Source organism: Hyperolius riggenbachi, chromosome 6, assembly GCF_040937935.1.
Source record: "Hyperolius riggenbachi isolate aHypRig1 chromosome 6, aHypRig1.pri, whole genome shotgun sequence".
Taxonomy (NCBI): Eukaryota; Metazoa; Chordata; class Amphibia; order Anura; family Hyperoliidae; genus Hyperolius; species Hyperolius riggenbachi.
The window spans coordinates 317,702,512-317,726,789 of NC_090651.1; the positions used below are offsets into that span (position 1 = coordinate 317,702,512).

Consider the following 24,278-nt stretch of genomic DNA (forward strand, 5'->3'; position numbering starts at 1 on the left):
GTTTCTATATGCATACCACACAATACATTGCCTGCTGCCATACGTCACTCCTCCTCCTGCTGCTGCTGTATTTATCCCCCTGCTGTCTGTGTTCCCACCGCCAGGGTCCACAGAATACATTGGCTGCTGCCACGCGCCACTAGCTATTACGCCACTACCATAGCTGTATACTGTTGTAAAAAATAATAATAATAATAATAATGAGGTGTCTGGGTTGAAAACTGTGCTGTCCCAGTTGAGCATTGGACACAATGTGGGCTTCACGGCTGCTGTCCGGAATGTCCTCCTGATCTTGCTGTTTATTTACAGCTGTGGTACCAACGCTAAGTACCATGGCCCCGTTACATTGCCTGCTGCCACACGTCACTCCTCCTCCTCCTGCTGCTGCTGTATTTATCCTCCTGCTGTCTGTTTTCACACCGCCAGGTTTCACAGAATACATTGCCCTCTGCCATACGTCACTTTTTTTTGTTTTGTTTTTAAATTACACCTATTTAAATGTGATTTCCCTTTAAAAAAAACGCATCCGAATTCCTGAACACACATTTTTACCAAATTTTGTTAACGACACCCAAACCGAATTCGAATCTGATCCGAATTTCGCAATCGAATCCGAATGTCCTCCTGACCCGAATTCGAATGTACCCGAATTGCATTTTGGTACATTTGAGCATGCCTGCTGCTCCTCTCCTCGTCCTATCATTCTTCCACAGGCTCCCCCATTCACAGACTTCAACCCATGGGTCAGAAACTGTTCTCTTCCGCTGTGGGTGGGCTTTGGAAGCCTTCAGGTGCACTCGCGCATGCGCAGTACACAGCCGCTCATCTTTGGGAACACTCGGGCTCCCGAAGACTTCCAAAACCTCCCACAGGAGGAGATTTAAATTGAGTAGCCTGTGGGGGGGACAAGAAGAGAAACGAGAAGGCTTTATAGAACCCAGAGCCTTTCCTCTCCTTAGGTAAGTATCTGTTTTTTTATTTTTATTATGCTTCAGATTCACTTTAATTATCATGTAATGTCATCAAAATCATCAAGATGTAAGATATTAATATGCTAAATAAATAATTAAATCATTGAATTTACAGTAAGAAACTCAGTTATTTTACATTGGAAAATGAAAAAAACATTCAATCCAATGTTCTCAGTTTACTGATATCTACAACTTGCCACACCCAGAATGACTGAACATCACTGCTTGGCTAGTTTGCCAATTAATGACAACCCTTTCTTTGTCCCAGCAGGTAATTATGGTACAGGTGCTCTGTTCCTGCTCTGGCTGCCTAGAAGACACATCACACAGTACAAATGTCTCAGGAAAGGATGCAGCAACCTATTGCAGCAGGTGGGTGAGATCACATACATATCTGCCTATCAGTTACTGAGTCCAGTGTTTGAGCATGGGTACGTATCCTCCAGCCATGCTTTACAAGTCCCAACAGCAAGTTTATTTGTAAACCAGCTGATATCTAGCGGGCCCTGCATGTCTGTCCTTAAGGGACCATACGCTGGTTGATTTCAGTCATCCATCGATCGATACTATAGAAATCGATTCTATCAAATTCCCCATTCGATCAATTTGCGGCCAATATCGTTCAATTTCAATTGATTTGATCTATCTGTCAGGATGGAAGATCTAGGTTGATCTGCAGCAGATCGACCTAGATCTTCCATCCTGTCAGAGTTGCATTGGATCTAGTGCAGTAATGCTTTTAGTTCTATTTTTTTAATAGATTTCCAATAGATTTCATTCTGAAATCTATTGGCAATCTGTTCCTAGTATGTGGCAGTGGCACACATCAGATAGATTCCTGTCAGATTCGACCTGACAGGCCAATGCACAGAATGTGGGATCGCACACCACAATCGAGGTGCTGAGCCGTATCAAAGTCCAAAGCAAAAATCCAATGGGCTCGCACACTCTTAGATACCAAATCCAATTTTTTCGATTACGTGACACACCATTCCAAAAACCAACGAATCGTTTCGAGGCCCCTCAGGGTCCCCCTTTGTCAAGGTAACAGTACAGAACGTTACCATTCTGTACTGTTACCTTGACAAAGGGGACCCTGAGGGGCCCCGAAACGATTCGTTGGTTTTTGGAATGGTGTGTCACGTAATCGAAAAAATTGGATTTGGTATCTAAGAGTGTGCGAGCCCATTGGATTTTTGCTTTGGACCTGACAGGCATCTGACAGAAATCTATCTGATGGTCAAATCTGCTGCAAATCTATCAGTGTACGGCCACCTTTACTGCTGTTCGGATGTCAGACTGTCTACAATGTAATGGGCAAAGGTTTCCCTGAGATCTTGATGGAACTGGATGGGATGGATTTTAGGAAGGGTGGATGTGCTGGAAGCAGGAAATTTGGGCGCATGAGGCAAGGTGGACAAAAAGGGCGCCGCCACTCACTCCTATAATAAATATCATTTGACGCCCGGGTGCCCGGAGATTATTAAAGTTTTTTCAAACGGCACCTGGAGATTATTAACCACTTCATGACCGCAGTGTTCAACCCCCTTAAAGACCAGGCCATTTTTCTCTAAATGGGCCACTGCAGCTTTAAGGCCTCGCTGCAGGGCCGCACAACTCAGCACACAAGTGATTCCCCCCCCCCCCCCCCTTTTTCTTCCCACCAACAGAGCTTTCTGTTGGTAGGGTCTGATTGCTCCCCCAGTGTTTATTTATTTTTTATAAATATTTTTTGCATGATTTTATAAATACATTTCCTTATTTATTTATTTTTCAAACTCCCTCCCTCCCCCAGCCAGCCAATGGCGGTGATCGGCTGTCATAGACTACAGCCTATGACAGCCGATCACTCTCCTGTCTCCCAGGGGAATAGCCGTGTCACATGGCTGTCCCCAGTACAGCGCTGCCTTAGATCGCAGCGCTGAACAGCAATAAAAGACGTAGATTGCCGCTGAGAGACTGATGATGGAGAGGAGCTGCGTGCGGTTTGACATGCACGATCTCCCAGCAAACCACGCCCCAAGGACCTTACGTCGATCGGTGTTAGGTGGTCCTGGGGCTGCCGCTGCGTCCTTGCCCGCCGGTGTGATGTGGCCAGCAAGTGGTTAAAGTTTTCAAACTATGCTTGTGATGATTTAAAGGACTTACGAGGCGAGATTAAAAAAAAAAAGTTAAGTGCCTGCAGCAAATTTGAATGCACAGAGGACACTATCCGCGCCCTCCGTGTAGCTCCGCCTGGTCCCCACTGTGCTCCCGACCCCACAGCCCGGTTAGGGCTCTCATGCCACCTGTAAAATGGCCATCGGAGCTTGCTGCGGCTGCGCAGTCTGGCAGAACTACACGGAGGGGGTGGATGGCTTCACCTATGCATTCAAATTTGCTGCAGGTACTTACATTTTTTTTTTTATCTCGCCTCGTAAGTTCTTTAAGTTTACAAAATGCGCCCGTGGCGAATCACGTTTACAAATATACTAAACATAAGTATTATATTTAACTAAAACGTTGTTTGTAAAACATTATTTTCCACATAATAAAGGGATCAGTAAGTAAATTGTAATATATTTTTTTACAGTCACTATTTCTAAAACGTTGTTATTCACACAATAAAGTGATCACTAAGGGGGGGGGGGGTCTTAGGGTTAGGCACCACCAGGGGGGATTTAGGGTTGGGCACCACCAGGGGGGGGGGGGGTCTCAGGGTTAGGCATCACCAGGGGGGATTTAGGGTTGGGCACCACCAGGGACGGGGGGGGGGTCTTAGGGTTAGGCATCACCAGGGGGGATTTAGGGTTAGGCACCACCAGGGGTGTCTTAGGGTTAGGCACCACCAGGGTGGTCTTAGGGTTAGGCACCACCAGGGTGGTCTTAGGGTTAGGCACCACCAAGGGGGTCCTAGGGTTAGGCACCACCAGGGGGTCTTAGGGTTAGGCACCACCGGGGGGTCTTAGGGTTAGGCACCACCAGGAAGGTCTTAGGGTTAGGCACCACCAGGGGGGTCTAAGGGTTAGGGATAGGTAGAGGGAGGGTTCTGTGTGAGAGTAGGGTTAGATATAGTTGTAGTAAAATGTTAGTAATGTTTTACTACCGTTATTACGAACGTACTCATATATTTTTTTCATTGTTGTAAACAATATTTTTAGATTTTATTACATGAAGAATAAATAAATGAAGGTTATACACAATATTATACAATTATAACGATTATACATATAACATATATTGGCCTCAATTCACTAAGCTTATCTCCTGTCTTTAATAACGTTTCTAGAGTTGTTACCATGGTGATAAGGCATGTAGTATTCAGGAAACATTTTACCTCAGGCAAACCTAAAGTTAACTCTTCTGTCTTTAAGTTAACTCTCCAATCCTTAAAATAACTGCAGAGTTAAAGACAGGCTGCTAATTAACTGCGTGTGAAAATAACTACAGAGGAGGTAAATTAACTACAGAGGAGGTAATTTAAGGAATGAAGAGATAAGATAACTCTCTCACTGTGTGGAGGTAAATTTTCTCTTGCCTTATTATCTCCAGCATGATCTTAGTGAATTGAGGCCATTATCATTTTTTTAAAACATAATTGAGAGGCTAGAAAGCACTTTTTTTGGACTGAGGAAGTAGGCTAGATCCCACGAAACGCATTGCCTGTGCTTGATAATAAATATATCTACTCAAAGTGAGTTGTTGTCTATGAGGAAAGCCACCTCAACCTTTTAGTTTTTAGTGTTTTTAACTCTTTTATACTCCATTGGGCCCCTATTTACTCGCTTCTGTGTCATACTCCCCTCCACGGTCCAGTGAGGGGAGTTCCATACTCCAAACCTGAGGTGGAACCCACACCAACTTACGACTTTAGAGTGCAAAAGGTTATTTACTAAGAGAGCGACCGCCTCCAGGATTGCTGGCATACCTGAGTGGAGTCAGGTATAAGACACTCCACCTGCCCTAAGTGGTCGGTTTCCCTGTGTGCAACCCACCTTTGTGAGTATTCCCTTTTCGAACACTTTTACTTATCCATCTACCTGTGATATGTGCACAATTTGGGCTCACGTTGTCTTTGTGTTTCTTTTCCCAGTACCCTAAACGTAATTATAAGTTCACTTTTAAAAACAGGGAAGATTATCGTATTCACAATTTGTGATTTCATAGACATTAATTAAAGGATTTTTAATTTGTAAAACATTATTGTAAACAAAATACAACACAATATTTTTATAAACGCTATTACCGCTTATCGTCTACACCATGTGCCCTTTTTTCCTGACACCCTTTTTGCATGGATGCGGATGTGTTTACTGGAAACTAAACGGTTGCTGGATTTAAAGGAATACTGTAGGGGGGTCGAGGGAAAATGAGTTGAACTTACCCGGGGCTTCTAATGGTCCCCTGCAGACATCCTGTGCCCGCACAGTCACTCACCGATGCTCTGGCCCCGCCTCCAGTTCACTTCTGGAATTTCAGACTTGAAAGTCTGAAAACCACTTCACCTGCGTTGCCGTGTCCTTGTTCCCGCTGATGTCACCAGGAGCGTACTGCGTAGGCACAGACCATACTAGGCCTGTGCAATACACTCCTGGTGACATCAGCGGGAGCGAGGACACGGACGGCAACACAGGCGCAGTGGTTTTCAGACTTTAAAGTCTGAAATTCCAAGAGTGAACTGGAGGCGGGGCTGGAGCATTGGTGAGTGGCTGCACAGGCACAGGATGTCTGCGGGGGACCATTAGAAGCCCTGGGTAAGTTCAACTCAATTTCCCCCGACCCCCCTCCAGTATTCCTTTGAAGGGCTTACAAGTCCAAATAACAAAAAAAAGTTAAGTACCTGAATTGAATTTGAATGTACGCAGGATGCCATCCGCGCCCTCCGTGCCGTTCCGCCGGGTCCCCGCAGTTCAATAGTGCCCCCGGGCCACTGCCAACCCCACAGCCTGGGTCAGGCTCTCCTGCCTCCACTAAAGTGGTCCCCGGAGCTGGCCGTGGCTGCGCAATCCACATAGACATGAGTGCGGCTGCGCAGCTCTAGGGCCTCCCTCCGATCCACGCTACAGGAGACAGTAATATAAAACATCCACAAGGGTCTGCAGCACACAATGCTCTTTATTGGAGCCAAACAAAGATTTGTACAAACAGCAACAGTTTCGAGCATCCCCGCCCTTAGCCATTGCCAAGCTAATCACATACAGGAAATGAAACAATATATGTACACTCCCACACAGGAAACTGACTACTACAAGTCTACTGACTCACAGACATGGCCAGCATCCTCTCAGTCAGGAGCAATAAATCATGGTCTGCCCTCAAGATTTCTGTAGCCACACTGATTACCCGGAAGTCCGGGAGAGTCAGAGAGGAAAAAAACATGAAAAAGCCGCCCAGATGCCTACGCTGCACGCTATGCAGTGCTCTCCTGCATGCAGCATCAATGAGCACAGTGGGCGCTTGGGACACTGTGCAGCTGCTGACAGAGGGGAGGGAGAGACCCCAGTAAGTTTCCCGGCAGTGTTGAGCGAAAATGCAAATATTCTTTTTGCATTTATTTTTGCGAAAATAATGTTAAATTCGATTTTCGTGTGAAAGATTTTTTCATTGAAAAATAGTTGCGGTAAAAATATCATTTTCTGCGTTCTTGTGGCAAACATTTTGATTATGCGCATTTTCACTGCAAAAATATCTACTTTTCATGTTTTTGTGAAAACTGTGAAAACACGAAAATACGAGTTCATTTCTGAGAAAATGTTCTCAAATTGAAAATGTTATTTTCAACGAGAAAATGACTTTGACAAAAATTCAGAAACAACACTGTTTGCCGGTATTGGGCCAACAAATTTCTGAAGGTGGCCCTGCTGCCGGCACTAAGAAGCTAAAGTTTATTAAGAAAACCATTAATGCCAACATGTGACATACTGAAGCAGAGCTTGACTCCCTTGTGACGAGAAGAGTATCTATACAATATGACCAAACCAATAGTTAGAAGATATCTCCTTAATTCCGTTTCAAGCAGTAATAAAACTCCATATCACACAGTAGTAACATTCCAAGACGCCATCGAAAGAATATACAACAGCTTATCCCTTGTTATTTATTTATAATTTTCCCTGTGAGCCTGCATAACCACGCCCACCTCTAGCACAGTTAAGCATATAAATGAGTGGATTGCTCAGAGAGTTCATTTGGTAGCTAGTGAAAGGTGAGGTGTTTTTAATTTCCTTTTCTCCCATTTAGTTGACTCTTGGGTTTTTGGATTAGTTCCCACTAGACTGCTTATAAAAACTGGCATTTTGCATGGTAGAGTAGGACTCACCAGATTGGGGACACTTTGGCGCAGTTGGTGAGCTTAAGCGCTTTAAAGCGTAACCAAGAGCCCCTGTCACTGTTTTCCTGTTGTGTGCTGCAGCCCCTTTGTATTTGTATATATATATATATATATATATATATATATATATATATATATATATATATATACACACATACAGTGGGTTGCAAAAGTATTCTGCCCTCTTGAAATTTTCCACATTTTGTCACATTACTGCCACAAACATGCATCAATTTTATTAGAATTCCACGTGAAAGACCAATACAAAGTGGTGTACATGTGAGAAGTGGATCGAAAATCATACATCATTCCAGACATTTTTTACAAATAAATAACTGCAAAGTGGGGTGTGCGTAATTATTCGTCCCCCTGAGTCAATACTTTGTAGAACCACCTTTTGCTGTAATTACAGCTGCCAGTCTTTTAGGGTATGTCTCTACCAGCTTTGCACATCTAGAGACTTAAAGAAAACCTGTACTGAAAATTAATAGTCAAAATAACCATACACAAGTCATACGTACCTCCCATGTAGTCTACTCCTCAGTCTCTTTCTCTTCTCCTGCGTCCTGTTTGTCCACTGTGATCAAGGAAATTCTCCATCCTCCATTTTGAAAATGGCCATTACCCTATAACAGCTTTCTGCTCAGCACACAGTTAAACTGTAACATTGTCCACTTGAACCATAGGGAAACATGGACACATCAGTTCTCCTCTCAGCTGTAACTGACAGCAACTGATATAAAACTGACAGCAACTGATATATTTCAGTTCTGACAAAATGTTGTCAGAACTGGGAGGGATCATTGTCAGAAGAAAATGGTGAGCTTCTGAGATGAACTGATGGCAAGGTAATGATGTAATGTTCATTTGAAGTTACCTCATGTGTTTATTTTAAATAATTTTACTCAGTACAGGTTCTCTTTAAATCCTTGCCCATTCTTCTTTGCAAAACAGCTCCAGCTCAGTCAGATTAGATGGACCGCGTTTGTGAACAGCAGTTTTCAGATCTTGCCACAGATTCTCGATTGGATTTGGAAGGTAGAAAGGTGGAAGGTGAACCTCCGCCCCAGTCTCAAGTCTTTTGCAGACTCCAAGAGGTTTTCTTCCAAGTTTGCCCTGTATTTGGCTCCATCCATCTTCCCATCAACTCTGACCAGCTTCCCTGTCCCTGCCGAAGAGATGCACCCCCCGAGCATGATGCTGCCACCACCATATTTGACAGTGAGGATGGTGTGTTCAGAGTGATGTGCAGTGTTAGTTTTCTGCCACACACAGCGTTTTGCATTTTGGCCAAAAAGTTCCATTTTGGTCTCATCTGACCAGAGCACCTTCTTCCACATGTTTGCTGTGCACCCCACATGGCTTGTGGCCATCTGTAAACGGGACTTCTTATGCTTTCTGTTAACAATGCCTTTCTTCTTGCCACTCTTCCATAAAGGCCAACTTTGTACAGTGCATGACTAATAGTTGTCCTATGGACAGAGTCTCCCACCTGAGCTGTAGATCTCTGCAGCTCGTCCAGAGTTACCATGGGCCTCTTGACTGCATTTCTGATTAGCGCTCTCCTTGTTCGGCCTGTGAGTTTAGGTGGATGGCCTTGTCTTGGTAGGTTTACAGTTGTGCCATACTCCTTCCATTTCTGAATGATCGCTTGAACAGTGCTCCTTGGGATGTTCAAGGCTTTGGAAATATTTTTGTAGCCTAAGCCTGCTTTAAATTTCTCAATAACTTGATCCATGACCTGTCTTGGACCTGTCTTGTGTGTTCTTTGGACTTCACGGTGTTGTTGCTCCCAATATTCTCTTAGACAACCTCTGAGGCCCTCACAGAGCAGCTGTATTTGTACTGACATTAGATTACACAGAGGTGCACTCTATTTAGTCATTAGCACTCATCAGGCAATGTCTATAGGCTACTGACTGCACTCAGATCAAAGGGGGCCGAATAATTATGCACACACCACTTTGCAGTTATTTATTTGTAAAAAATGTTTGGAATTATGTATGATTTTCGTTCCACTTCTTATGTGTACACCACTTTGTGTTGGTCTTTCATGTGGAATTCCAATACAATTGATTCATGTTTGCGGCATTAATGTGACAAAATGTGGAAAACTTCAAGGGGGCCGAATACTTTTGCAACCCACTGTATATATACAGTGGTGTGAAAAACTATTTGCCCCCTTCCTGATTTCTTATTCTTTTGCATGTTTGTCACACTTAAATGTTTCTGCTCATCAAAAACCGTTAACGATTAGTTAAAGATAACATAATTGAACACAAAATGCAGTTTTAAATGATGGTTTTTATTATTTAGTGAGAAAAATAACTCAAAACCTACATGGCCCTGTGTGAAAAAGAAATTGCCCCCTGGACCTAATAACTGGTTGGGCCACCCTTAGCAGTAATAACTGCAATCAAGCGTTTGCGATAACTTGCAACAAGTCTTTTACAGCGCTCTGGAGGAATTTTGGCCCACTCATCTTTGCAGAATTGGTGTAATTCAGCTTTATTTGAGGGTTTTCTAGCATGAACCGCCTTTTTAAGGTTATGACACAACATCTCAATAGGATTCAGGTCAGGACTTTGACTAGGCCACTCCAAAGTCTTCATTTTGTTTTTCTTCAGTTCAATTATGTTATCTTTGACTAATAGTTAATGGTTTTTGATGAGCAGAAACATTTAAGTGTGATAAACATGCAAAAGAATAAGAAATCAGGAAGGGGGCAAATAGTTTTTCACACCACTGTATATATATATATATACACACACACACACACACACACACACACACACACACACACACACACACACACACACACACACACACACACACACACACACACACACACACACACACACACACACACACACACACACACACACACACACACACACACACACACACACACACACACACACACACACACACACACACACACACACACACACACGTTTGTATAACTAGAGGGAGCATTTCTTTGTGTTTTTCTTCTGCACTGTACAATAGCCTGCATGAGATATAATCCCTAATATCTCTAATGTCTCTGATCACAAGTTGTAATTTGATCTCTCCGTGTGCCATGGCATATAAACTCATTTGAAAGAACAGGATGTTAACAATATAGCCATTTGGTTCCAAACTGCTTCTGCCTTATTGTTACCGATGTCTGCCGCCGCCTGCACTGATGTCTGCCTAGATTTTGATTACTCTCTGCTTGCCGCCTGCACTGACCTCTGACTGGATTTTGACTACTCTCTGCCTGCCGCCTGCACCAACCTCTGCCTGGATTTTGACCACTCTCTGCCTGCCGCCTGCAACCGATCTCTGCCTGGATTTTGACTACTACCTGTCTGCCTTATTTGTACAGTTTCACAATTTTTTAAGTTTATTCATAAATTCAATTAATTCAACAATTTGGTGTTCCAGTCTTTTATTTGTAGACAAGGAAAGTAGGCGAAAAAGGCGCTCCACAAGATTGCTGGCAAAACCACTTCTTGACAGCCACCTCCGCTGCCGTGACCAGGATAGATCCTTTTCACCTTTCGAATAGTCAGTCATACAATGTCACAGCGCCAGGATTTATGCTGTCTCAGGCAGTCAAGCAATCCACTATTACTCCACCTCCAGAGATACACTCAACTCTGCATACTTCCTGTGTGACTCGTTTCACCGGAAACAGAAAAGCAGAAAAAAGTCTCTCTCAGTGGGTAACGGTAACACTTTAATTTTCCATACAAGGCACAATAAAATCGGAGTAAAAAGATCACTTACATCAAGAGGGTCCTATGCCAATATAGGACCCCCTCCGGACATATCGCTTCCCACCCTTGTGGTATTAAGGACATGCACAATCGAGCACTGGTGCCCAGCCCGCTCTCGTCCCGACTAGTTTCGGCCTTCCGCCGATTTTATTGTGCCTTGTATGGAAAATTAAAGTGTTACCGTTACCCACTGAGAGAGACTTTTTTCTGCTTTTCTGTTTCCGGTGAAACGAGTCACACAGGAAGTATGCAGAGTTGAGTGTATCTCTGGAGGTGGAGTAATAGTGGATTGCTTGACTGCCTGAGACAGCATAAATCCTGGCGCTGTGACATTGCATGACTGACCAGTCTTTTATTTGTATGCAGAATTTCTTCCAGGCTTTTATTCTGACATATTTTGGTGAGTTATGACTTATGAGTTGGAGGCCTACAATTCTTGAAAAAAATTTACTGCTTTTGACTCATAATTCCAGACAGAAATGCACCGCCAGGGAGGTTAACATGTGGGTACATACACGCAATAAAGTAGCGGGTAATAACATGTCCGTTGGACAAAGTAGGAAGGAACAGTTTAGAACAGAAATAATCAGGGCCTGCGCAACCATAGAGGCAAAGTGGGCAATTACCCCAGAGCCCAAGAGCCTGTGCCCCTCCCCCCCCCCAAGCTGCCCCTCCTGGTAGGTAGGAGAAGGTGATTAATGATGTACACCTCATGATATTGTGTGATGGGAGGGGGAGAATTGGATCGGGCTTGGCAGCCAGCTCAGGGGCCCTGGGGGTGATTTGGTTGGGGGGAGGGGGGCATTAGGAGGCCCATCGAAGTTACTTTTGCCCGAGTGCCCCATTGTACTTAGAACCGGTCGAGGAAACAATGGTATAAGCTATGCAAACATTTCGATGCAGCAAACAATAAAATGAACATGAAAAGCTACTACAATACTGTTTGCAAACCAGAAAATCTTGACAGTGCAATACAACAAAGAAATAGACATACCTTGATGTACTCCTCCATTAACTCGGACACAATAGCCGCACATGTTTCTGGGATGATTTGCCCCAGTGCCTGTGATGATATACAGTGCTGGCCATAATTATTCATACCCCTGGCAAATTTTGACTTTAAGCTACTTTTATTCAACCAGCAAGTAATTTGTTGATGATGTACAAGAGGTATTATTGTGGAAAAAAAAAACATTTCTCAGTTTTTATTTACATTTGAGCAAAAAGTGTCCAGTCCAAACATTATTCATACCCTTCTCAATAATTAATAGAAAGCAGTGGTGTAGCTAAGGAGCTCTGGGCCCTGGTGCAAGTTTTACATGGGCCCCCCCCCCCCCCCCAAGCACTCTTTACATAACAATTTATACGGCACACCAAAACCTTCCAATGGCAACTAAAGTGTCAGAGGTGCAAGAAGGGAATTGGGAGCAGTTTGTTAATGATTACTACAATTCAAAGTATCTATGGAAGTGATTATTATGAGCACAGGACCAATAGAGAGCTAATACTAAAGTTGAGGCAGGGCCCTTCTGGCCCCAGGGCCTCGATGGGATCGCTACCTCTGCACCCCCTATTGCGACTACCTTGATAGAAAGGCCTTTATTGGCTATTACAGCAATCAAATGCTTCCTATAATTGCAGACCAGCTTTTTGCATTTCTCCTCAGGTATTTTTGCCCATTCACCTTTTACAGGGGTGCAGCTAAGGTTTTTGTGGCCCCAAGCGGACTGTAGGAAGTGGCCATATCCTGCCAAAAAATGGGTGTGGCTATCCCGCATAAGTGGGCATGGCCATGACATGTGGGTGGAGCTGGAGGGCGGATTGGGGCGGGGCTGTTTCAACAGAAAACAATCAGAATTTGGGCCACATTTCAGCAGAAATCAAACGCAATTTGGGCCACATTTCAGCAGAAATCAAACGCAATTTGGGCCACATTTTCAGTAGATATCAAACACAATTAGGGCACATTTTCAGCAGATAAACGCAATTAGGGCACATTTTCAGCAGATAAACGCAATTAGAGCTGCAAAAAGAAAATAATTTACTCACCTGGCAGGCTGGCACTGGCAGAAGTCTTCTCTCCCCGTCTCCTCTCCTGGCCGGCTCCTCAGGCGCGCAGTTCCCATGGAGCTCCCTCCCTCCTCCAATCTCCCGCGCTGATTGAATGCAGGGCTACGGGAAGATGGCCACCCGAAGCCCTGTACTGTAGGCATAAATAGTCTCCAGAGCAGGGCTTCGGCGGCGGCCATCTTCCCGTAGCCCTGCTCTGCTCTGCCAGCCCTGCGGGGCTGCAGGAAAACAGTGACATCACGCCGATGTCACGGAGCCGCCGAGGCCCCTAAGACCTTGAGGCCCCAAGCGGCCGCGTGGTCTGCTTGGTGCCTCGCAGCGCCCCTGCACCTTTAGCAATGAGCTCCAAATCTTTCAGGTTGGAGGGTCTTCTTGCCATCACACTGATCTTTAGCTCCCTCCACAGATTCTATATTGGATTCAAGTCAGGACTCTGGCTGGGCCACTAACCATTCCTTCACCACTTTTGCTGTGTGTTTTGAGTCATTGTCATGCTGAAATGTCCGCTGGTGCCCAAGGCCAAGTTTCTCTGCAGACTACCTGATGTTGTTGTTGAGAATCCTCATGTATTGCTCTTTTTTCATGGTGCCATTTACTGTGATTAGGTTTCCTGGTCCAATGGCTGATAAAAAGCATTAGGTTCCCACCGTCAAGTTTGACAGTGGATATGGTATTCTTTGGGTTGAAGGCTTCTCCTTTTTTTATGCCAAATAAAGGTAAAATCATTATGTCTAAACAATTCAATTTTTGTTTCATATGACCATAACACAGAAGTCTTCTTCTTTGTCCAAATGAGCATTTGCAAATTCCAAGCAAGCTTTTGTGTGCCTTATCTGGAGAAGTGGCATCCTCCTTGTTCTGCATCTGTGGAACCCAGCAGTGAGCAGTGTCCGTAGGATTGTCTGCCTTGAGAGATTGCCACCCGCAGAGCCCAGATTCACCAGGATGGCCTTAGTGGTAATCCTTGGATTCTTTTTCACCTCTCTCACTATCCTCCTGGTCAGCACAGGCGTCACTTTTGGCCATGCCCGTTTCTAGGGCCGTGCAGGGCGTGCCGCCGGCCTAGGCACTGTTGGGAGGGGGGAGCTGTAATGGAGGGGGGAGCCGGAGCCGCGGGGAGGGCAGCCCGACCTCTCCGTCCCTCTCCTGGGCCGCCCTCCGTGCTCCCCCCTCAGACGCATACTCAGGCAGGAAGCGCCGCTGTTTACAACTCACCTCCCTGGCTCCAAGCCCTGCTCTCTCGCCGCCGGTCTCCTCTCTGTATACACGCTGATACACACGCTGCCGGAAGCAGCGTGTGTATCAGCGTGTAGGCAGAGAGGAAAAGACAATGTCACAATGTCACAGTATTCCTAAGCTTGGGTGTGAGGTCCGTGGTCTCAACACCCTGGAACTGGTCTAAGGTATAACATAGCAATGTCACAGTATTCCTAAGCTTGGGTGTGAGGTCCGTGGTCTCAACACCCTGGAACTGTTCTAACATATAACACAATAGTAATCTGGCTCAGTGTGAATTCCCAGGTCCTCCTGGTTCTAACACACTGTGGGATCTGACTGGTCTGAGTGCTCACACGTTAGTATTCGCAACGGCAGACAACCAGCAACTGACAGGCAAGAAGTATATATAGTGCAGCGCTCCTCAGCGCTGCCCAGCCCCGCTCAGCCAATCACTCCCTGCGCTGGGATCAGCTGAACCCTCTCCTATTGGCATAAAGTTCCTGCCTCCTAGCGCGCGTAGCTCTCCATCTGTATGCACTACTAGGCTCATACACACCAGACGCATGCTGCTGTGCGGAAACCGCCGGTCTGAACGCGGAGACAGCCGCCCCGCTGCCAGATCGCACGGCGGTGTCTCCGCAATCCTTTACAATAGTGTGCTGGGCCTGGCACAGTACAGCAAGGGCCAGCTGCGACAGACAGGGCTGTATCTATGCAGTGTCAGTGTCACGCACACACACACACAAAAAAAGAATAGAACAATATGAGCCTTCAAAAGGGCTTTTGTTTTGGGGTGCTTTCAGCAATAAAGAACAGCCTAGCTAACTGTCCCTGTCTCTCTGTGGGCTGTATGCAGTGTGTCACCCACAAAGAGAGCTATGGTATAGTAAGTTAAATCACACAAATACAGTGGAAAGATATGCACTGGTATAATACAGTGTGCTGGCAGGCAGACTACAAATTCCAGCTGGCAACTGTGGGCTGTATCTATGCAGTGTCACCCACAAAGAGAGCTATGGTATAGTAAATTAAATCACACAAATACAGTGGAAAGATATGCACTAGTAATACAGTGTGCTGGGCCTGGCACAGTACAGCAAGGGCCAGCTGCGACAGACAGGGCTGTATCTATGCAATGTCACCCACAAAGAAAGCTATGGTATAGTAACCTCTACATAGGTATGTATAAAACCTGGAGTGATTTGTTTTCACTTCTTATTTCCTAAAAACCTTCTTCATAAGTATTTTTAGGACTTTTGGAGAATGCTATAATTCATTACACCACCTCATATTTCCTTACCAAAGCTCTAGTATGGGGGTTTGCTGGATTTGTGTCAACCCAAACACAGCTTATTATTATTATTATTTAGTATTTATATAGCGCCAACATCTTCCGCAGTGCTGTACAGAGAATATATTGCCTCGTCACTAACTGTCCCTCAGAGGAGCTCACAATCTAATCCCTATAATCGTTTGTCTATGTATGTATTGTGTAGTGTATTTATTGTAGTCTAGGGTCAATTTAGGGGGAAACCAATTAACTTACCTGTATGTTTTTGGGATGTGGGAGGAAACCAGAGTGCCTGGAGGAAACCCATGCAGACATGGAGAGAACATACAAATTCCTTGCAGATGTTGACCTGGCTGGGATTCGAACCGGGGACCCAGCGCTGCAATGTGAGACCACTAACCACTACGCAACTGTGTTGGCCCTACAAATAGTCAACATTTTTAACCACTTGAGGACTGCAGTGTTAAACCACCCTAAAGACCAAGCCATTTTTCATTAAATTGGCCACTGCAGCTTTAAGGCCAAGCTGCCGGGTCACATGACACAGCACACAAGTGATTCCCCCCCTTTTCTCCCCACCAACAGAGCTCTCTGTTGGAAGTGTCTGATCACTTCCCCCAGATGTTTGTTTATTTGTGTTTTTTTTTTTTATTAAAAAAGTGTTTTTTTTATACTATATACCCCCATCCCTCCCCCCACCAGCCAATCCCCATGATCAGCTTTCATAGGCTTCAGTCTATGACAGCCGATCACCTCTGTGCCTCAGGAGGGGACAGTCGTGTCACACGGCTGTCCCCAGTACAGCGCTGCTGTAGATCACAGTGGTGTACGGGTAATTAGACGGCGGTTTCGCCGTCTAACAGTCTCCCGAGTGGCGATCGCCGCTCGGAGACTGAAGGCAGATCTCCACTCTGCCCACCAAGCTGGACATGAGCACGCAGCCATCTCCTGCAAAACAGAACCCCAGGACTTTACGCCGATCAGCGTTAGTCGGTCCTGGGGTTGCCGCTTCGGCCACGCCCATCGGCATGACGCAGTCGGCTAGAGGTTAAGATGACTCTATTAAAGTGAACCTCCGGACTAAAAATCTACTCAGCAGAACTGAAAAGGCTTGGTGTTTCTTTAACAGTTTCACGGCATCAGAACTTTGTTTTTCTTACCAAAGCATCATTTTTAGCTGCATTTTTAGCTAAGCTCCACCCATCAAAGAAAAAAAGCCCAGCTTTTTTTCCCTGATGCTGTGCAGAGCATGATGGGATTTCCTATGTTGTTGTTCACGTTGCCTAGCAACTGGGAGAGGTGCTCAGGACACAGGACAATTGGAACTGTGTCTCATGCTCCCTGTCACCTCCTTTCAACCAAAAAGATGGCTGCCATCATGAAATCAAACATTTGCCTGTTCTTTTAAAACAGTGTAGGTAAGAGATTCTATTACCTATCTATTTTAATTAACATAACTAATGTAACTTAATGACAGTATGTTTGTTTAGGCTGGAGTTCCTCTTTAAAGTGTCCCAGAGACAGTAAGTAACAAAGATTTTTTACTTGCCTGCAGAGGTGCTCGGATACCCCCAATCACGTATTCGAGTGATAATGAATTCGACTCTGCCCACTTACTAAATGACTCGTGATCACGATCATAAATAGAAATGGATAACTGACTCGAGTGCAGTTTTGAGTCGGATAACCGCACTCGACTTTAGCGGTTAATAGCAAAGCCCCCTTACATGCTAGAAACAACAAATTTGCCAGATATGTTAAGAAGAACTGTGGGAACAGGAGGAAGGAAATGTTTTTTAAAAATAAACTTATAGTTTTTGAGAAAATAGATTTTAAACTTTCAAAGGAAAAAAGTATACATTTAAATGCGGTAAATGACAGTTAATTTATTTACTGCATTTAAACTTATACTTTTTCCTTTGAAACTGTAAAATCGATTTTCTCAAAAACCATAAGGTCTCTTTAAAAAAAAAAAAAAAAAATCCTCTTGTTCCCACTGTTCTTCTTAACATATCTGGCAAATTTGGCATTTCTACCATGTAAGGGGGCTTTGCTATTAACCGCTAAAGTCGGCAGGTTTTTAATCACGAATACCGGCTAGTGATCACGAGTCGGGTAACGAGAGCAATCCTGAGTGCATTCGTAATCGCCATTCATGATCGAAAGCCAATCACTATTGCCGATTATGACCTCATGATCGCAAAAAACGGCTCATGATCCTGAGTTACTCGTAATCACGAGCTCGTGATGAGCACCACTACTTACCCGAGGTTTTCTCCAACCCCATAAGCACGCCCGAGTCCCTCACTGTCCTCCCGCAAGCCTCCGTTCCGCGGCAATTGGCCCCGGTAACAGGCTTAGTCGTCTCAGTAGGGGTCTTCTGCGCATGTATGGACCTCCCGCGCATGCGCAGAAGACCCCGACTGAAGCGAATGAGCCAGTTAGCAGGGCCGATTGCCGCTGAACAACATGTTTATGGGGCTGGAGGAAGCCCCAGGTAAGTAAAAAAAAAATCTTTGTTACGTGCTGTCCCTGGTTTCCTTTAAGAAGGGCGGGTTGTCACAGGCAAAATATATGCAAACTTTCTTTTAACTTTAAACTGTGCGTTAAAGTGAAATTCTATTTTAGTCAAACATGTGATTTGCCATTCATCAGTGGTACCCAGATTGTTTTGCATTTCTGTATTTTTTTAAATTCTCTCCCTTTCAGTGTGCAGCTGGTTATCCTATCCTACCTAATAAAAGGCAAGTGTCGCTGCATCTATAATGCAAAAGAAGGAGACAGCACACTGTTCGCTTCTTCAAGTGAACTGTATTGTTACAACAGCATACAGCTTACAGAACAGACCAGACACACGACATGTTTCGGGCTACGCCCTTCCTCAGGTGTGCCACACCCTACACCAGTGACAGCTATATACCCACCCACAGGAAATTACCTGTTGACCAATTCTGTTCAGGTGATTAACATAGTGCAAAAAACCACAATAATATATATCTATACATATACAGTGGCTTGCAAAAGTATTCGGCCCCCTTGAAGTTTTCCACATTTTGTCACATTACTGCCACAAACATGAATCAATTTTATTGGAATTCCATGTGAAAGACAAATCAGGGCCAGTGCTACCATAGAGGCAAAGGAGGCAATTGCCCCAGGGCCCCAGAGCCTGTAGGGGCTCCCAGTAGCTACAAGAGGAAACATTTTTTTTTTCAAAAAGACCTTATAGTTTTTGAGAAAAACGATTTTAAAGTTTCAAAGGAAAAAAAATACACATTTAAAAACCCGTCGACTTTAATAGTTAATAGCAAATCCACCTTAAATGCTAGAAACCCTAAATTTGCAGGATATGTTAAAGGGGAACTAAAGAGAGAGCTATATAGAGGCTGTCATGTTTATTTTCTTTTAATCAATACCAGTTAGTTGCCTTCGCAGCCCTGCTGATCCTCTGCCTCTAATACTATTAACCATAGCCCCTGAACAAGCATTCAGCAGATCAGATGTTTAAGTGGTTCAGACTCTAAAGAAGAACTGTAACGACAAAACGGCCCCTGGGGGGTACTCACCTCGGGTGGGGGAAGCCTCAGGATCCTAATGAGGCTTCCCACGCCGTCCTGCGTCCCTCGGGGGTCTCGCTGTAGCCCTCCGTACAGCGGTGACGCAATATTTACCTTCCTGGCTCCTGCGCAGGCGCTCTGATGGCTGTCGGCGCCGAAGTAGGCGGAAATACCCGATCGGCGTCGGGTCTGCTTTACTGCGCAGGCGCAAGTTTCCGGCGCCTGCGCAGTAGAGCGGACCCGACGGAGATCGGGTATTTCCGTCTATTTCCGTTCCGAAAGTCGCCACAGCGCCCCCGCTGGAGCCAGCAAAGGTAAATATTGAACTGACAGTCGGCACAGTCGCCGGCTGTTCGGAGGGCTGCGGCGAGACCCCCGTGGGACAGAGGACGGTGTGGGAAGCCTCATTAGGATCCCGAGGCTTCCCCCACCCGAGGTGAGTACCCCCCAGGGGATGTTTTTCATGTTACAGAGTCTCTTTAAAGTCAGATCTGACAAGACTAGCTGCATGCTTGTTTCTGGTTTTATTCAGATACTACTGCAGAGAAATAGACCAACAGGCCTGCCAGGCAACTGGTATTGATTAAAAGGAAATAAACATGACAGCCTCCATATAGCTCTCTCTTCAGTTCCCCTTTAAGGAGATCATTGGGAATAAGAGGAAAAAACAATTTTTCAAAAATACCTTATAGTTTTTGAGAAAATCGATTTTAAAGTTTTGAAGGAAAAAAGAATTTTTTTAAATGCGGTAATAGTCACTTTTAGTAGCAAACCTAATGGTAGTGTAATTTTACATGTATCAAAAGAAAGAGCAATACATTTCCTGACGGGGTTTCCAGGGGGTCCATACGCAGCCGCAGCGCTTTGGCCAGGGATCGCTATACAGCCGCAATATGGCTGTATGAAGATCCCTGGCATTTTTTCCTATTTTCCCAAAAAAAATTTTATGTTTAGAGTGTGTGAATTTTTTTTTTTAATTATGTGGGGTCCCCCCTCCTGAAACTTTTTAACCCCTTGTCCCCCATGCAGGCTGGGATAGCCAGAATGTGGAGCTCCGACCGATTGGGGCTCCACACCCTGACTATACCGGCAGCAAAAAAGTTCCCTTAATGCCGATTTTTGTTCCGGGGTATCTGTTGGGGGGCCCCCCAGGTTTATTTTGCCCTGGGGCCCCATTGTTGCTTAAACCGGCCCTGAGACCAATACAAAGTGGTGTACATGTGAGAAGTGGAACGAAAATCATACATGATTCCAAACATTTTTTACAAATCAATAACTGCAAAGTTGGGTGTGCGTAATTATTCAGCCCCCTGAGTCAACACTTTGTAAAACCACCTTTTGCTGCAATTACAGCTGCCAGTCTTTTAGGGTATGTCTCTACCAGCTTTGCACATCTAGAGACTGAAATATTTGCCCATTCTTCCTTGCAAAAGAGCTCCAGCTCAGTCAGATTAGATGGACAGAGTATGTGAACAGCAGTTTTCAGATCTTGCCACAGATTCTCGATTGGATTTAGATCTGGACTTTGACTGGGCCATTCTAAAACATCTATATGTTTTGTTTTAAACCATTCCATTGTTGCCCTGGCTTTATGTTTAGGGTCATTGTCCTGCTAAAATGTGAACCTCCGCCCCAGTCTCAAGTCTTTTGCAGACTCCAAGAGGTCTTCTTCCAAGATTGCCCTGTATTTGGCTCCATCCAGCTTCCCATCAACTCTGACCAGCTTCCCTGTCCCTGCTAAAGAGAAGCACCCCCAGAGCATGATGCTGCCACCACCATATTTGACAGTGGAGATGGTGCATTCTGAGTGATGTGCAGTATTAGTTTTACGCCACACATAGCGTTTTGCATTTTGGCCAAAAAGTTCCATTTTGGTCTCATCTGACCAGAGCATGTTCTTCAACATGTTTGCTGTGTCCCCCACATGGCTTGTGGCAAACTGCAAACGGGACTTATTATGCTTTTCTGTTAACAATGGCTTTCTTCTTGCCACTCTTCCTAAAGACCAACTTTGTGCAGTGCACAATTAATAGTTGTCCTATGGACAGATTCTCCCACCTGAGCTGCAGATCTCTGCAGCTCGTCCGGAGTCACCATGGGCCTCTTGACTGCATTTCTGATCGGCGCTCTCAATGTTTGACCTGTGAGTTTAGGTGGATGGCCTTGTCTTGGTAGGTTTACAGTTGTGCCATACTCCTTCCATTTCTGAATGATTGCTTGAACAGAGCTCCGTGGGATGTTCAAGGCTTTGGAAATCTTTTTGTAGCCTAAGCCTGCTTTAAATTTCTCAATAACTTTATCCCTGACCTGTCTGGTGTGTTCTTTGGACTTTATGGTGTTGTTGCTCCCAATATTCTCTTAGACAACCTCTGAGGCCATCACAGAGCAGTTGTATTTGTACTGACATTAGATTACACACAGGTGCACTCTATTTAGTCATTAGCACTCATCAGGCAATGTCTATGGGCAACTGACTGCACTCAGACCAAAGGGGGCTGATTAATCCCATACACCCCACTTTGCAGTTATTGATTTGAAAAAAATGTTTGGAATCATGTATGAATTTCGTTCCACTTCTCACGTGTACACCACTTTGTATTGGTCTTTCACGTGGAATTCCAATAAAATTGATTCATGTTTGTGGCAGTAATGTGACAAAATGTGGAAAACTTCAAGGGGGCCGAATATTTTTGCAAGCCACTGTATGTACATCATACATCAGGGAAGCTACACCAGAAGTGTCAACCCCAGAAAAACACTGAGGAAAGCTCACCTCTGGACTTAACATAATTCAATCAACAGATTACAATGACATTTTACAATTAACAATACCAATCACGTAACAGTCCTGTATCAAGCTTTTGTAGGCGGCCACAATTTAAACCTAAGGAGAGAAGCACATCAAAGGAAGCATTTCAGGCTCAGGGATTCATTCAGACCATTGGGATGCACACAATTAAATTTCTTAATCCACCTAGCCTCACATTGCAGCAAAAGTTTTTTCCTGTCACCCCCTCTTTGGAGTACCGCTACACCATCAATGACAAACCACCGTAATTGGGCTGAAGTGTGATGTATTTTCAGGAAATGACATGAGACCGAAGTTTAATTTTCCTTCTTCCCCATTGCAAAATTGCTGATATCTTTTTTATGCTCTTGAATACATTGTTTCACTGCCATACACCACATATGGGCTGCTTGAGCAGTAATTAGTCATAACTGTTGCTGATTCTTTTTATTGTTCCTAATATGTGTGTGTTTTATCAATCTCTCTCTAGCGGGAACCCCTGGAAAATTGAACAAACGTGTCCTCTGGGTCATGGCGATTGCTTTCTTCCTTGTTCTGATCACATTTTCTTATGCTTATCATTCAAATCTACACATCATTGAATTTACAGAACTTATGAAAAATGGCAAACTGCTGAAAAGCACTGAAGATCTGTGTCCACCAGTAAAAAAGCCCAAACCTCTGACTGGCATGTGGTGTATTAATTCTGGTGGACGTCTGGGTAACCTCATGGGGGAGTATGCCACTCTTTATGGCCTTGCCAAGTTGCATGGCCGTCAAGCCTATATTTCATCTATTATGCAAAACGGGCTGTCAAAGATATTTAAGATAAGATTTTTTGCGCTTCACCAGGAAATTATTACCAAAATCAAATGGAATACATATCCCCTGCATAATTGGATGTCTGAAGAGTACTATAACATTCAAGGAGACCATATCTACTTTATTGGCACCCCATGTTCTTATACGTTCTACCACCATGTTAAGGATGAAATCCTCAGAGAATTTACATTCCACGACTTCATTAGAGAAGAGTCTTATGCCTACCTTGCCAAAGTACGTGGGGACAAGAAAAATGTCACGTTTGTTGGGGTACATGTTCGTAGAGGAGACTATGTCTCTGTCATGCCTAATGTATGGAAAGGGGTGGTTGCTGACGAAGGATATTTACAAAAGGCCACAGACTATTTCAGAAACAAGTATGAGAATCCACTTTTCATTGTGACCAGTAACGGGATGGATTGGTGTAAAGAGAACATAAATAATTCACGAGGAGATATACACTTTGCTGGGGATGGTCAAGAAGGATCTCCAGGCCGGGACTTTGCTCTCCTGGCCCATTGTAACCACACCATTATGACTATAGGGACCTTTGGTATTTGGGCAAGCTACTTAGCAGGTGGCGAAACAATTTACTTAACAAACTACACACTACTGGACTCTCCATTTCATAAATATTTTAAGTATGAAGCTGCTTTTCTCCCTGAATGGATTGGTATTCCTGCAGATCTTTCTCCTCTCCTAAATAAGACAAATCAGAAACAATAACTCCCCAACAAAGAAACTAGATTCATTTTAACTTATTGTAATACCAATTTTAAAATTGTTATTAAAAACTATTTGTTATGCTTGACTAAATGACCAAAGTGAATGTAAAGTGAAACAAAAAAAAAAGAGTTTAACTTACCGTACCTGGGGCTTCTACCAACCCACTGCTGCTCGCGCCGGGACAAACCAATCCTCCAGTCCCCCGCAGTGACTCAGTTTCATTTTTGGCGACTGAGCCAGCCTATGGCCAATGCGCCTGCGTGGCCCTGGCTGCGTTCGTCCTTGAGCATGCGCCTGTTGCTGGGAGAATCCTGCGCATGCACATTATGAGATTTTCTCAAACTGCGCATCAGGGGCGTAGCTACAATTAACTGGGCACCATAGCAAATTTTGTGGTTGGGCCCCCCTCATAACCAAATCCCACCCCCTTCTTCCCCAGTTCTGCACATACTGGAGGAAGCAGAGATCAACACACACTGCAGCTAGTTTACTTTCAGTACAGGCACAGAGTAACCGCTTATACTGTAAATGCTGGAGGGAGCAAAGGTCAGCACACTGCAGCTAGTATACTATCAGTACAGGCATAGAGTATCACCTTGTACTGTACATACTGGAGGTAGTAGAGGTCAGCACACACTGCAGCTAGTATACTATCAGTGCAGGCATAAAGTATGAGCTTATACTGTACATACTGGAGGTAGTAGAGGTCAGCACACACTGCAGCTAGTATACTATCAGTGCAGGCATAAAGTATGAGCTTA

General features: G+C 44.5%; 1 protein-coding gene across 1 annotated transcript; it reads left to right on the top strand.

Annotated features, from left to right (window-relative positions):
• Window positions 1–18,093: 18,093 nt before the first annotated feature.
• Window positions 18,094–23,517, top strand: LOC137522185 (galactoside alpha-(1,2)-fucosyltransferase 2-like). The gene is made up of 2 exons (XM_068242216.1): window positions 18,094–18,121; window positions 22,460–23,517. Exons 1-2 carry the CDS (start codon window positions 18,094–18,096, stop codon window positions 23,515–23,517), a joined length of 1,086 nt encoding a protein of 361 aa, XP_068098317.1.
• Window positions 23,518–24,278: the final 761 nt, after the last annotated feature.